The sequence below is a fragment of the Stylophora pistillata genome, chromosome 3 (assembly GCF_964205215.1).
Source record: "Stylophora pistillata chromosome 3, jaStyPist1.2, whole genome shotgun sequence".
In the NCBI taxonomy this organism is placed as follows: domain Eukaryota; kingdom Metazoa; phylum Cnidaria; class Anthozoa; order Scleractinia; family Pocilloporidae; genus Stylophora; species Stylophora pistillata.
In genome coordinates, this window is record NC_142521.1 from 15,198,554 (window position 1) to 15,214,826 (window position 16,273).

General features: G+C 40.4%; 2 protein-coding genes and 1 pseudogene across 2 annotated transcripts; all 3 read right to left on the reverse strand.

Annotated features, from left to right (window-relative positions):
• Positions 1 to 945: 945 nt before the first annotated feature.
• On the reverse strand, positions 946 to 1,374 carry LOC148734693 (uncharacterized). Its single transcript, XM_088752814.1, has one exon. The coding sequence runs from the start codon at positions 1,372 to 1,374 to the stop codon at positions 946 to 948; it is 429 nt and encodes a 142-aa protein (XP_088608940.1).
• A 3,164-nt stretch (positions 1,375 to 4,538) lies between these two features.
• Positions 4,539 to 5,818, reverse strand: LOC148734694 (uncharacterized; annotated as a pseudogene).
• Positions 5,819 to 8,372: 2,554 nt separating this feature from the next.
• Positions 8,373 to 9,228, reverse strand: LOC148734695 (adenosine receptor A2b-like). Its single transcript, XM_088752815.1, has 2 exons — positions 8,557 to 9,228; positions 8,373 to 8,386 (listed from the first exon to the last, which is right to left on the reverse strand). Exons 1-2 carry the CDS (start codon positions 9,047 to 9,049, stop codon positions 8,373 to 8,375), a joined length of 507 nt encoding a protein of 168 aa, XP_088608941.1. The 5' UTR covers positions 9,050 to 9,228.
• Between the last annotated feature and the right edge of the window lie 7,045 nt (positions 9,229 to 16,273).

Here is a 16,273-nt window from a genome sequence, read left to right on the forward strand (position 1 = left end):
CAACGGATGAAGTTTGCGCATGTGAGCTGGTATCTTAAGATCCTTTAACTCGGAGGTAACTCGACGTGAAGGCTTCGATGAACCGATTGTCTGTATGGCTTGAATGACTTCCGGAAATGAAAGCCTTTGTACATGCTTGATGACTTCCCGTTCTGCGCTCTGTAACTCTTCCACGGACAGGAACTGGGATCCCTCTTTCAAACTGCTTTCAGGTGTGGAGTTAATGGATCTGCTACTGTGTCTTTCGATGAGCCACGTTCTGAACTTCAATAGCCAGGTCACAGCTCTTCGTAATCTGTCCCAAGATGAGTAATACTGTATCAACCTGGAGAGAACTTTGCTTCGATGACGAGTCAACGACTGGCTGTGAGAATGAGTTTCACGCTTGATTTCTGGATCATGATCTGAAGGTCCTGATCGGTGAATTGTAGGATCACACGGCCAGAACTCCTCTTTTTTCTTCAGAAACTCGGGACCACTCAGCCATTTACTGCTTGTACTCATTTCTTCCATCGTAAAACCTCTAGATACTTCGTCTGCCGGGTTGTCTTCGGAGCTAACATATCTCCACTGATGAGGTGCTGAATTTTCATGTATAACTGACAGCCGATTTGCAACAAACGTATGGAAACGCTTTGACTGGTTTCTGATGTACTGCAAAACGCAGGTGGAGTCCGACCAAAATGTCGATTGGCTAATCGAATATACAGCTCTTCTCTTACGGTCTGATCTAACTGAATGGCTAAGACTGCAGCTGACAGTTCCAACCTTGGCACAGTCATAGGTCTCAAGTGAGCAAGGCGAGACTTCCCCATGAGAAATGCACAATGGATTCTTTCCTCGACATCCTCCAATCTGAGATAGGAGACTGCTCCATATGCAATTTGTGACGCGTCGGTAAAGTTGTGTAACTCAGCAATCTTCAAGTCTCCAAAGCAGGTTGGCTTAACGCGTCTGTCTACCGTTATCCGAGAGAGACCGACCAACTGAGCCTTCCACTTCTCCCACCTTAATTTCACCATCTTTAGCGCTGATTGGATCATCCCATCCAAGTTTCTGCTTACAGAGCTTTTGTAACAATTTCTTGGCCGGGAGGATAACTGGCGCAACGAAACCAAGTGGATCATAAACGGAACTTGACAGGGAAAGTATACCGCGACGAGTGTTTGGTCTGTCTTTAAGAGCAACCTTAAATATGAACTTGTCGCTACCCATGTCCCAGTGGAGCCCCAACGTGCGTTGCATCGGTAGCTTGTCTTTGTTTAGGTCAAGGTCTAGTACCGGTTGATCTCTCTCAGATTGAGGGACTGTACTCAGAACTTCCAAACTGTTGCACGACCACTTTGTGAGTCGAAATCCGCCTTTGGAGAACATTTCTCGGAACAAATACACAACTTCGATAGCATTTTCTGCTTACTTTCCCGATTTTAGGCAGTCATCAACATAGAAATTCCTTTTGACAGTCTTAACTATCTCTTCTGAGAATTCACCTTTGTTGTCTTAAACATATGAGCATTAAACATATGAGGCATTAAACATATGAGGCATTAAACATATGAGGCATTAAACATATGAGGCATTAAACATATGAGGCATTAAACATATGAGGCATTAAACATATGAGGCATTAAACATATGAGGTACTAAACATATGAGGCATTAAACATATGAGGCATTAAACATATGAGGCATTAAACATATGAGGCATTAAACATATGAGGCATTAAACATATGATGCATTAAACATATGAGCCCATTGCTCATATGTTTAATACCTCAATTGCTCAAGGTTGCTACGCGAGTGTCTGGAAAATGGGGCTGGTGACACCGCTGTTTAAGAAGGATGATGAATTTAAAAAAGAAAATTATAGGCCTGTCACGGTCTTACCTGTACTCAACAATATATATGAGAAGCTGCTAATAGCACAGCTGGGAGACTTTTATCAAGCGATTCTGTCGGATTCCATCAGCTCTTACAGAAAGTTCTACAGTTGCGAGATGGCGCTGCTAAAGTTAATTGAGGACTGGAGGGCTATGCTCGATAAAGGGAAATTACTTGCGGTAGTCTCAATGGATCTTTCTAAGGCTTTCGATGTTATTCAACACAATCTACTTTTAGCAAAACTCAAAGCTTATGGTGTGGGAGAGAGAAGTTTAGCACTCTTCAAGGATTATTTTTCGGGTAGACAGCAGAGAGTCAAGATTGGGGACACCTTTTCCAGTTGGAAAGATGTTAAAAGAGGAGTTCCGCAAGGAAGTGTTTTGGGGCCTGTGTTTTTTAATATATTTATCAACGACTTGTTTTACTCAGTTACGCGAGGTAAATTTCACACATATGCGGAGGATGAGCAGTTATACTCTTCCGATGTCGACCCAGTAGCTCTAGAGAACTGTATATGTCGGGAAGTGAGAGCTGCAAATAAGTGGTATCGCAGCAATGGAATGATTGTAAATGAGTCAAAACACCAGGCTATAGTCTTGGGAAAAACAGGCCACTCCTTCTCTTTTCCATTAAAAGATTCTTTGGATATATTTGGAATAAATATTGACAACAGGTTGCGTTTTGATAATTATATATCAACTATTTGTAAGAAGATAAATGGCAAGTTCAATGTAATGCTAAGATTTCGTAAACTTATCTCTAAAGATACTCTACTAAGATTGTATAAGGCTTTTATTATGCCACATTTTAACTATTGTTCGTCTGTATGGCACTTTTGTGGTGCGCGTAGTACTGAGAGGATAGATACTTTAAACAAGCGAATTCTTAGAGTTATCTTGCAGGATTATAATTCTCCCTATGACTCTCTACTTAGCAAAGTTAACTCCAAATCTCTAGATAAAAGACGCCTTCAGACTTTCTTAATTATATTGTACAAGAGCTTGTTTTTTAACTGCTATCCAGGCTATTTAAGGAACATGTTTAGTTTCCGGTCTGTATCCTATAATCTACGCGGAAGTTATATTTTGTCTCTACCGTCTACAAAAACTACCACTTATGGTATTCACTCCTTTTCATATATGGCTTCAAAACTATGGAACTCTCTTCCGGACTCTTTTAGAACGTCTGACTTTTCTGATTTCAAGCGCAAGATTCTACAGTATGACTCTTTCTCATAGTTAAATTTTAGAATGTTACAATTTTACATTTTACATTTTAGTAGTATTTAGAATTATACTTGTAACTCGAAGATACTAGCTTATCCTTTAGCTACTCCAAATTCGACATTAAATAAAGTATATGTATGTATATGTATGTATGTCTTCTGCTGTCTTTCTTAGCGCGAAGCTAAAACAACTTGGAGACGAGGTCGCGCCAAACAAATGGACCTCCATACGATGATCAACTGGTTCTTGGGTCAGATCTCCGTCTGGTCACCAGAGGAATCTGAATGCATCTCGGTCACCTGGCACTACTCTGACTTGATGGAACATACCCTCGATATCAGCAGACAACGCGACTTGTTCTTCCCGAAATCTCATTAGCACACCAACGATAGAATTTGTCAAATCTGGTCCAGTAAGGAGCTGATCGTTTAGAGACGTTCCTTTATGTTTGGCAGCGCAATCAAAAACCACTCGAGTCTTTCCAGGTTTGTTCAGCACTGGGTGGTGGGGTAGATACCAAATCGGCTTGTTCTTTACTTGAATTTCATTAAGTGGCACTCGTGAAGCGTGACCTTTGGTAAGATATTGTTCCGTGGTGGTCTTGTAATTTTTGAGAAGCTCACCATCTTGCATGAACCTGCCTTTAAGCTCCAGTAGCCTCTTTTCTGCCATGCAGCGATTATAAGGCAAGACTGGTGGGTATTTTCTCCAAGGAAGCCCAATTTGGTAATGACCATGCTCAAGTTTCCCAGATTGTTCCATAACTGCAAGGGCTCTCTTGTCTTCCACTGACATGCTAAGCTTGGATTGGGGAACAACTCCATAATTCTCCACTTCCCAGAACCTTTCTAGCTGGTGCATAAGACAATCATTCTTTTCTCCCACGGGCTCCGCTGATCCAACAAAATTAACGTTAAGATGGCATTCACCGCCAATGTTCTTATGCATAGGCCCCATGAGTGTCCAGCCAAGTGGCGCACGTATGGCGTATGGCTCTCCCTTGTTACCACGTTTCTCCTTCAACACCCAAAAGGCATCAGGAACGTTGGTGCCTATAATCAATCGAACTTCCTTCTCACTAGTACTTGGCAGCTTGATGTCTCTAAGGTGAGGCCACTGCTTTGGATCTTGTTCTGATGGGATAGTGCGGCCTGAAGCATTCAATTTATCAACTGTCCACAGTCTAACAATGTCAACTCTGTCACTTCCATCAAGTGACTCAACAACTAGGCTTAATACCTGACCAACTCTTGGGCTATCCGTTTTCTCTTGAGTTGTCAAATAAAACGTTTTCTGGCGTCCATACACTCCAAGATCCATGGCTAACTTCTCGTCACACAAGGAGATGTCTGAGCCACCGTCTAGAAGGGCATAGGTTTCTATGATCTTGCTTGCGTCATCATGACTTCGCACCTTTACAGGAACTACTCTCAGGCACACCTTTCCTTCTCCAGCTGAGGTACTATAAGTCTGTCCACTTTGAAACGGGGCAACACTTTCAGCTTGAGTTCCTTTATCAGCCACTCTGTCGCTACCTCCCACTGCTGGTGGTGGAGACGGTGGATGAAGTAAGGTATGATGTCTCCTCTTGCATCCCGGGACTTCACAAGCACCTTTTGCTAAACATCCAACCCCTATGTGGCCATATTTGAAGCAATTGAAACAGAGCTGAGCTTTCTTCATTATCTCCAGGCGCTCTTCGAAGGTCTTGTTCTTGAAACACCTGCACCTTGCAAACGAATGATCACCACTGCACGATGGGCACTTCATGAAAGAAGCTGGCTTGAAAAAAGGGGGTGGACTCTGTCTACCACCGGATTTGGTCTCTTGAGTGTTAAATGTGCTGACGCGTTCTCCAGTTAATGTAGCACTCCTCGACTTAGGTTTTCGCCTTTCATTTTCCGATCTACCTTTGACTTTAACAAATTCAGCGATGTGACTGATGTTCGTTCTTTGGCCAGTTTGCTGGATTTGGTCTGCAACTTCAACAAACTTGGTGCGGAGATGATATGGTAATCTCTGGACAATTTTTCTAAGGTTGTCAGCACTGTTTATTTCATCTAGATATCCAATGGATTCTAACGTATGTTCACAGTCCTTCAATTTGTCTGCAAAGGCAAGCAACCCCGCGCGATCCCCTGGTTAGAGAGGGGGTCCTTCTGTTAACCTGGTTACGTACTTTGAAGCAATTGTGAAGGGGTGACCAAAACGTTCTTGAAGCAGTTCTCTTGCTCTGTGATATCCCAGGGATGAATCCATTACTAAGCAACATTTGATGGTATCGTTTGCTGCTCCAGAGGTGTACTGAAGAAGGTACATGAGTTTCTCACTTTTACTGGCTGCATTTTTCGCGATACTGGTTTCAAACGATTTGATAAAGTTCCAGTATTCGAGAGGATCACCATCGAACACCCTCAATTTCTTTTTAGGAAACGCAAATCCTTGCTTCATAGTTAAAGCCACACTATCCGTAACTCCTCCACGCAAAACAGAACCTGTCGCCTCTGGATGTGCAAAGGCGGTAGTAGGTCCGGCTGACCAACTATTATACTCCTGCGCATTAGATTTCAAGGGACGGAAGGTCTTGAGAACGAACGTTGCGTTCAACACGAGAATTAGAATATTCCTGATTAGGCGTATGTGCAGCTCCTACATTAACTCCTTCACTAAACTTCTTCTGAGTGAGCTCGGCGTCTTCTCCGACCTTCATTTCCGGACAACATGTCATCCACTTCAGATCTTTGAATGCATGTAACTGACACTCCGTCACAGTTTGAAATACGTACCTTTTTTAATCTCGACGATTCACTTGTACACAACACAAAAAAATACAGAATTAACAATGCGAACTTAAACCCAACGAAACTAAAATACAACGAAAGGAATACGAAAAACCATATGAAAATACAAACGAAAGCGTAACTACTTACAAGATCTGTACGGCACTCTGGAATAACAACGACTGAATGAAAATTACAACTACGATGTTATATAGCGGATAAAGGCTAAAACAATAGACTAAACAAGGCTACACAATACTCAAAGGCGATTACATGGAACAACGCTGACAAACTTAATTTACATTTTGAGCTGAACTAATGGGCCCGTTGAACTGGGCCCATTTTTTTTTTTGTTGTGATATGGTAAAACTGAAGTGATTTTTGCGGATTTTAAAACGTAATGGTCATTTTCAGTTGGTGATCTGCCATATCTTGCAAGCCAGGTAAGCTGTATGCTAGCTGTCCGTCGAGTTGGCTTTTTTTGGCTCATGCCCTCGATAAATAATCAGTAAGGATTTTAAGACAATTTTAGAATTTTATTCACTTATTTACAATGGGTTGATTGAGTTTTGATTTATTTCTTCTCAAAAAGAAAAACAAAATTCGGAAAAGAAGGAAAAGAAAGAACCCCTCTTCAGAACCTACTTTTAAACGAACATCAAGTGGTTTCCTGCAAGAAATGAGAAGGCCTGAAGATCCACCTTACAGCAAAAGCTAAATTGGCTGCACTCCCGAAAATTAAGTAAATTATCTCCATTTAGGATATGACAAATTTAACATCACCATAACCTTAATTTAAATATCCAATCTTTTAATTCCACACCATTTTGCCGGAAGATATTTGATCCTTATATTGTTTTAAACCCGTTGAATACGAATCAGATTCTAAACAATAGTATTGTGACTGCTGAGTAATGAACAGAGAGGAGTCTTTCATGAAACCAAAACAAAAGGAATATCGATCTTACGAGTTTTCCAGATTAAATTTTCCATAAAAAAGCTTAATTTTCCTTCTGATCTTCCACTTATAGCAGTCGGGCTAGATCAAACGGAGCCGCTAATTAATCTTTAGCTTTACAAAAGGAATATGCGTTAGATGATTTGCAGTTAAACTTGTTGAACAATAATTCAATCGCAGGCCAACTCAAATTGTCTGCGTGATATATTTTCGAAAGAGCTAAAATATAACAGATAAAGTCATATTTACTGAGGGCGCTTTACAGTTACAATCTTTTTTTGCATGATCCAAATAGTCCATTCCCTTAAAGAGGATCATCGCACTTATTTCATGCAGCAGCAATTTTCGCTTAAGTTTAAAGAAAAGTCTTATCTTTATTCAGCAAACCCTGTCAACTTAATAACCTTGCTCATGAACACGTTTCCACATCTTCTAGTACGATTTGTAAGATTGAAATGGATGAAGCGGCGAAGTAACAACGTGTTCAATCAACGCCTGCTTGAGGTTGGTTTTTTTTTTTCACTCTACAGTGAACTTTATATCCTAATGATAGAGCCTCCACAGCGAGTATCAATTACCGGCCGCAAAAAGAACTTGTTTATGTATTCCGAAAATGAAACACCAACCATCATGGAAGTAGAAACTGATCAGAAATTGTTGAAAGCAAACATTTGAATTTGAACTGTTTCAAGGAAGTTTTAAATATCCTGTTATTAAAAATTAATGGAATGATCTCAGTATCTTGTTAGAATGAGATTAAAGTCATTCTTTACTTCAAGTAATTTTTAGATCACGAACAGCTTTTATTCCGAGTCGATTAATGAATACAGCACAAGAGTATAATGTTTGAAAAAGCTTTAGAAAGTTCGTGCTATCATACATGAAATACGTTTGAATTGTGCGTCACTGGAGGGGAAAAACTAAAGGCAACATAATAACTGAAACTCAAAAAAAAAAGAAAGAATGACTGTTTCTGATGATGTCTTTTCTCACTGCTTCTTTTAAAAGTTACAATTTGGAGTCTAGATGAAGAGCAAATGATGATCTGAATTCGGAGAAATTGTTGAGTTACCGACGATTATTGGCATTTTTAATAACACCAAAATAGCGTTTAATTAAAAAAGTGAATGAATGCGCCACTGGAGGCTTTTGTCTCTGTCGCGTTCTCAGCGCAGTGTTCAACCAAACACGAAGACTATGCAAATCAATTTGTTTATTTATCTTCGGTGTGGTGAAACTACATGCAAATAAAATACAGAAAACGATGAAACAGAAACAGAAGACAGAAAATACGATAAGGCAAAACAATAAAATAACAGAAAGATGAAAACTTACATGGATGATGCTGCGATGAGTGATAAACTGACAAATAATGAGGTTGTAAAGTGAACTCTGCTGAAACTTAAGACGCAACACACGAGCTCCTGACTGAACGGGCCTGGGAAACTAAGCTGACCGAGTGGGTCCCAGGGCCCACTGACAAACAAAGGGGCAAAACCTGTAACAGTCTCCGTAAGGGGAATAGCTTACACCAGGCAGTCTAAACATAGAAAGGAAATCATGTAGAAAAAGAGCTTGGACCAAACTGTTCACATAACTTGATGCAAATTCGTAAAAAGAGGAAGTTGGGATTTTTATCTAGGAAACTCTCTCGACTGATACAGAGTGTAATCTGAAATAATAAAAGATTATCTAGAAAAATAAATTTACATCCACAACCCATTGCACAACTCAGGAACCAAATAAAGCTCACCACCGCTCGCACGCGCTTTAGTGTTACAAGCTGTTTGTATCTCAGCCCTAATAGCAGCGCCAAAATCCTATCCACGCTGATTGCCGTTGACATCAAAATAGATACAGTGCGCAAAATTGAGCCAGAAATACCAGTTACCTGGATGCTGTAGTACACAAGTTTCGTGTGGCTTATCCCTGGTATAAGTGTTATTGAGTACATTGGTTGTATGATGAGACCAACGAAAAGATCAGTGATCGCCAAACTTCGGAAGAAAAATTTTGTTGGAGGATAAATAGACGTTACTTTATGCAAAGTAATGAGAAGAGTATTGCCCAAAGATCCGATAATGGCGAGAATTATGTTTAGAGCTGCAAGAAAAATAGATAAGCCATCTGGAGCACTGCTTATAAAGTGTAGCACTTCTGTTTTGATTGTGTTAACTTCTTCCTTGGCTATGATGTTCGCCATTCCATGTGTTCTCGACTAATCTCAGCTCAGCGTTGTTGTTGATGTATATCTTTTGAAATTCACAGAGATGAAAGGTGTACTGAAATGAAAACTGAAGACCTTTTTCGCTTCAAGTTGTAATACAAATATTGCGTCAAATTGTTACTTAAGAAATAGTTTTCTTGACAAGAACCAGCGAGACAAACAAACCAACAGAGAACAATGGTGTCGAACGCGAGTCGCAAAATTACAAAGTAATGACGTTTAGCACCCTTTATTTCAAGATGAACAAAGCCCTGACGTAGTTCTTAATCACCCTAAAGGGTGTCAAACCGTCAATCCCAGTCCAGTGAATCACAAAACAGCACGACGAACAGTTTGGCAGAGTTGAAATATCTGTCGGCGATCTACAAAGGCACTGTATCGGTAGAGCACGTTTGAAATGAACATCTTTTATATTTATATATTTATAGCCATTCCTTATTAACGTGGAATGAGTGATTTAAAAAAAGCACATTTTATTCTATTTTTAAAGAAACAGTCAATAAGGAGGATAGCGGTCAAAAAAATTGTAAGCTAGTTCAATTTCAGGTATCGAGCCGAGTTTGAGGTTCAGGCTGACGTAAATCTTCTCTTTTGGCTCGGATTTTCCAATTCACCTATGGTAGTATATTCCAATTTTTTTCAATTTTATGTATGAATTTGATTGAGCAAAAGCGAAAACGTTATCCTTCGGGTGACAATCTGAGGCCTCTTCGACCTCCATTTTAGACGGATAAATGACTCGATTTCATTCCAATGTCGATGTTTCTGCATTTGGAAAAAAACTAGCTATAATGTTCGGTAAAGGAGAAAAAAATGAAAAGAATTTCCGAATTATAGCAATGGTGTTATCCTTCGTTATCAAACCAACGATCATCCTACTCCGATTTGAGAACTTAAAGTGACATCACTTTCTGTTGTGAGCAAGCAGCACATTCGTTTATCGATTAAACACAAAAACTTGTTTTCAACGTGGCACGAAATCAATGAGTCAAAAAGATAAGGCAACATCACTGAATTGCATGAAGGGTATACAGACCTTAAGTCAAGGGGGGGGGGGTTATTTATGGGCTCACCTGCCCGCTTTTCTTCCCTCTGCGTTTATTTTCTTTTTACTCAAAATAAGGGGGGGGGCTCCCCGTGTCTCTTCCCTAGATCCATCACTTGTATCTCCAATCAAAAGGAAGCAAGATTAAAAATGATCCCCCATCACATGGTAAAGGTTAGGAAATAGGTGGCGGAAAGGCAGTCGAAAAAATGTCTATTAGGAGATGATTAAAACGTTAGTAGTTACTTTGGATTTGGACTCATGGATGCAGCAGCTTTGGTGAACTATTCCATGTCGTGGCATGCAGTGTCAGAACAGATCAAATGCGAGATTCCTCCCCCCAGAGTGAACAGGGATAATGAAACCTTTTAAATGAAAACCTTGGCGGGATTGCGTCTCTACCTTCATAAGTTGAGCATAGTGGAAAAAGCTGGCTTTGCCAGCAGACAAATGTTTAAGAGGAAGAGTGCTGTAGTTTTTTTTAAGATCTTCCTCATCAAGGGCAATCTTTTGTTTTTTAGCCCTTTTTTATTGAAAAGGTTAAATTAAAGTTATATTTGTCTTGTAAGGTAGTTCAAGGTGATAGCAATGCTTTTGAAGATTATAAAAAAATCAAGTCTAGAAAAAGATAAAAATGCGTGGCAAAGAAATCTGTCGGGCTTCTTAACATCTCCTTATAAAGCTAATGTGAACTTGTTACACCAACTGATGCTTCCATTTTGCAGATTTATCGGGCAGAATGGTGACACAGAAGTGACACTTAACGTGTCCAAATTCAACTGTGGTGGCGAGAACACCATCCAGTATTTGGAACGCGTTGTCGTTATAATTAAAGCCAGGTTTGACAGACGTCGTTGCCTTGAGGGCTATTTGACCTAATCTCCTCTCGCAGCCGTTTTTTGTCTCGGGATTCCTGTGTCTCCCTCCACACAAACGGTTGCTCGTGTTGACCAAATATTTCATTCCCTTTGTTTCCTTCAACCAATGAGCGTTGAGCAGTTGTTCGGAATCCACCAATCAGGAAGCAAAAAGTTGCACGCGAGTTTACCGGGGAGCATCTCTCCAAACTTGGCCAATTTTCATGTTTGTAGAGCTAAATATGTCATTATTTTTCAATTTTTATGGATGATACCCCCAAGAAAGTAACTTGCAGTAATTTATCTGGATGTACGTCAGCAGTTTCGACTAAAGAAAGAGTTAGAATCTTCGGAAGATCGGCTGATATAGCGAGCGTCGAAAGTTTAGCACTGGGTATAAACTTGGAAGCTTTCGACATTTATTTGAATTCTACTTTATATCTATATATGTCTCAAATGCTACAGAAAAGTTTCTAAGATTAAGAAATTAGAGAACGATCTCCAAGAGCTAATAAATTAACTGAAAGCTGGCTATGATTCCATTCAAGATCACCGGGTTAAAAGACTTCAACCATCACTTGACAGCGACTCGAACACAAAGCGACCTTTTGTAGCGAAAGCTCTCGATTTCACCGGCCCTAGCACATGTACTTCTTGCCTCCAAGTCCTACAGTTGAACCGCCAGTATCTCTGCCTTGTACGCCTCAATCTTCTAGTGCATCAGCTATACTGCTACCTACTCTACCCGTCAGTCCAATAATCGCTGAGAAATCGCCGCATGTTCACACGACAAAGCTCGCAGCTCCAGTATTGTCTACTCCACAGCCATGGCCGACCGAACCTTAAGTCAGCTTGTGCATTGAATACCCAAGCAAAACTATCAATAAGAAACTTGGTCCAGACGTGGAAGTTATTACCAAGGCTTTGGCTCAAGGTCCCGCTTCAAGATTTGCTAATGCAGTTTTAAAGTCGAAGTCGATGTGCAAGCATATTATCCAAAGGGTCTTACGTATAGTCTCTGAAGAAATAACTTGGCTTTGCTTATTAAAAAAACTAATATTGTTCCGAAGAAACTCAAAGGAAGATCTTGAAAATTTAGATCTAAAGAGAATTTGTGACGAATGTAGGGAGAGAGCACCAGTATTCTACTCGTTCCTGTTGACAAGTTGCACAACAAACGTTTTGAAAAGCATTGGCGAGATGAATATATTATGAGGCTTCCAGATTTCGGAAGGTCAATCGGCTGGAATGGAATGTTTGGTCAACACGAGCAGCCGTTTGTGGGGAGGGAGACACACGGATCCCGAGACAAAAGACGGCTGAGAGAAGAGACCATATTTGACCTCGCCTGGTGAAACCACATCCCAGATCCTTCTATATCGCGCAAACGACGTAATTGCGACAGATTTCAATAGTTGGCCGATACTGTGCCTGCAATTTTGGGGTGAAATTCCCGAAGGGACTTGGAAACTGAGGTTCAAGAAACATTTTCAAGCCTACAAATTTTCAGGTATGAGTGCTTATACCTTCCCTTTTTTGCACAGTTGCAGAAAACATCGTAAAGAACGTTTGACAGCCACTTCAACATCACGAGGTTGAGATGAGTGGAGCTAAGAAGGGTACCATGATACAAGGAATCCTGCCCCCCTATCCCTACCCTTCCCCCCCATGAACGCTGCACAGACGCTGGAGATAAATGAGGTGCTAATCTACCGAACATTACTCTTTTGCTTTTTACAGGTTATTTGTTTAACTGGACTCTTGTTCTTTACGGAACAATCAGTGATCCTTTGAAAAAAAATCCTCATATACCAAGACCTTCCTTCATAAGGACAAGTGAGTAAACGCCCATACACCTTAATTACTGAAAGTTGTAGAAAAAATCAAAAAGTAGCAGCGCGTGCAAAGACTTTTGCCACACAGTATAGCTCTATTAAAATATTGTCCCGTAGCTTCTTCGAAACTGAATAGAAACCTCAGAAGGAGTCCTCTTCTCGGATATATACTGATCCTTTTTCTTCCGGTGAAAATGATTCCTCCACTGATCTGCGGACCTCTTTTGGATTACATTCTAATAAATTGTTTTGACGAAATTAAGTCTTTTCTTTGTCCATAACTGTTTAGAAGTAGAGTTTAAGTTTACTGATTTTTCTTCCTCGGTTTGACATGCTTTTAATCAATATTTTGATCCCCCACACATGCTATTAGACGTGACTACAAGTACAGAAGCCAAGCCGGGTGCTGTTACCCCTGTTACCCGACATGAATTAGGGTGAACATGTCAGCTTTAGCTTTTTTGTTGTTTCGCCAGCATAACAGAGACACATCCCTTGACCCATGTTATTACTGTCACTCCCTCTAAAGGGATTGTTTGGCCCCCGCTATTACCCTGAACGTAACAGCGCTGATAATGAAACAACATAATCAGGTGTGTTTCGGTAATATTTTATTGATGAGAACACTTTGTGATGCCTATTTAGCGAGAAGTGAATCTGCTCGTTTACGCCTTCTTCACATCCTGAGACTTTGAATTGCGGAGAATGGATTAAGGCTTACGACTACAGGCACCTCGTGCATGCTTTAAGAAACTTTTGCTACGTTACGGGCTTGTCGAAGACAGAAGTAGCTTTGATAACCAACGCCGCTGTTCTCGGCTTGGTTATTTTAGCCGTGTCCTGTTGTAAGTTTGGAGTTTGTCAACGGAAATCTGGTGCCCAAGAACCATCCGACCACATAAAATTTTCAGCACTAAGTCGCACTTCAACAGAAGGTGAGAGGAAAGAATCCATGCAAAGTGTTTGACAAAACGAAGCAGGCAAGTTATCTCCACGTACGGTAACTCTTTCTTCTCTTCACAGTACGTAGGGTAATGAATGGCGCGAAGACACAAAACGTTTGTAAACCGATTTCTCGGTGATACTCGGGAGGTCTCGGAGGGCTTGGGAATGAATAAGAAGGAAAACGGGTTACAGAAGTGAATATCGGTGGTCAAGTTATGAGAGGACTAAAGTCGTTATTAGAATGTAATGTATAGCGACGAATGGTAGTTGTAAAAACAAAATAAATGAGGAAATATTTACCGATGTTAGAGTCGTGATATAGCCTCTGGGAGAAACTGGTAGAGAGAGATATTCGGGAAGAAAATGAAATTCACTTATCTGTAGCCTGTTTTATTTTTAATTGCTTGTCAAAATGAACTATAGCTGAGTGGGATGACATTACTGCTGAACATCTACAGATCATCATTTCCCGAATTCGTGTTATTCAGATTCACGAACATGATGAAGGGGGAAAGTTTCTAAAGAAACTGTGGTGCTGCGTCGGTGGGGATAGCAAGGTAATTTGGTTTTATCAACTGCGGATTTGAAAATGTAAATTGGCCACCGTAAAGAGTTTAAGAGCTGACGTTTCGAGCGCTAGCCCTTCGTTATTCGCTCCGAGAAGGGCGAACGCTCGAAATGTCAAATTCAAAATTCTTTACGGTGGCAAATTTTCATCATTAACTCATTTGGTAAACCGAATTACCCAATTCAGAATCAGTTGGGTTTCTTATCAAATGGAAAGCGTAAATAATTTTACCTGTGATTAGAATACAATGTGAGGTGCAGAAGGCTTAATCTATCACGTAAATGGTTTTGATTCATTACTGTCATCGGTAACAGTGGAACTATTTCAACGAAACATGGAAACCCCTTGTTTCTTAAGCAAAACACAAAAGCTCACCCTCTGATCGCTATGGAATACTCTTAAAGTTAAATGATTTTTCTCAGGAAATCCCCGGTCTCTAAATTGTTGTAATTATATTCCCAAGTGAACGGAAGGGATTTGAATGAAGTGGAAGACAGTAAAAAGAAAACTAACAGCGTCGAACGGCACTTTTAGACGTAAATAGTTCTAGAAAGTACAAAGGCATCAAGTAATCTTGGTGTAAAAATAAAATTATTGTATAGTGAATGTACCGAAAATAAGATTTCAACTCAATTAGTACCATCAGCTTTGATGGAACATGTACTTAATAAGGCCCTAAGTTGACATTAGTCAAAGAACCCTACTCGCTGAACTCCAATATTTCTTTTTACAGTTGTGGGCTTGGTGGCCAAGCCTTTGAACAGGAGTGAGGCTAAGGGTGACCCTGTTGTGATAGAGATCTGTATCTAGTTAGCATGATAACAAATAAATTTGCTACCATGAATATATGAAGTTCATGTATTTGAACTGCGGTGTTAGATACGTATGATGCAAGTTCCTCGCAGTGGAGAGCGCTCTTTATGCAATAGCGAAAATCAGACCTGAAAAAAATCAGGCCTGTACGGGATTCGAACCACTGATCTCTGCGATACTAGTGCAGCGCTCTACCAATTGAGCTAACAATCCTCCACTGCGAGGATCGTGCATCATACGTATCTAATACTGCAGTTCAAATATATGAACTTCATATATTCATTGTATCTGATTTATCATCACGGGTTTATTACGAATCAACTTCACGGCCTGCTCCCAGTTGGCTTGTTAGCTCAATTGGTAGAGCGCTGCACTAGTATCACAGAGGTCAGTGGTTCGAATCCCGTACAGGCCTGATTTTTTTCAGGTCTGATTTTCGCTATTGCATAAATAGCGCTCTCCACTGCGAGGATCGTGCATCATATGTAAATAAATTTGCATTTGAAAAGTAGCAACATCTCTATCATTAGAAGGTCACCCTTAGCCTCGCTCCTGTTCAAAGGCTTGGCTACCAAGCCCACAGCTGTAAAAAGGACTATTGGGAGGTCTGGGTTGGAGTGCTGGCCTGAGTCTTAGGGGATATTATACTTCTTAATACTGGTAATAAACCAGTTCGGTGATTTGATCAAGGCGTTTACCCCCCCTCCCAGCAAAAGTTTAAGGGGCGATAGCTGGAGATAGATTCATGTGGATTTTCAAACGAAATTGCTCTTTTTGTCGTTGTTCTTATCGTTGTTTTTGCTGGTTTTTTTTTTAACATATCTGTTAACACTCGCCAGATTGTGTCTTTGGAAGACGCAGGAGGGGGTCGTTATCATTGGCGGATCTAGGGGAGGGGTTAAAATGAAAAACGCCGAAGGAAGAAAAGCCGGTAAGTGTACACACATAAAATGAGGGAGTGTAACGAATGGGGAGAACTTTCCGAAGTGATTACGAAATTCTTCCTGAGGCAATCCGACTTGTGATCCTTGATATTTTCAGATATGAACCCTGAATAAATTGACGGCTTTTGGGAGAACTGAATTGAAGAATTCTTTAATTTAATTCCACGCACTTAAAGTTTTTAATGTGGAAAAA

Coding starts and splice junctions, on each gene's coding strand:
- LOC148734695 (XM_088752815.1), bottom strand. CDS start 9,049: ATGGCGAACATCATAGCCAAGGAAGAAGTTAACACAATCAAAACAGAA.
- LOC148734693 (XM_088752814.1), bottom strand. CDS start 1,374: ATGTTCTCCAAAGGCGGATTTCGACTCACAAAGTGGTCGTGCAACAGT.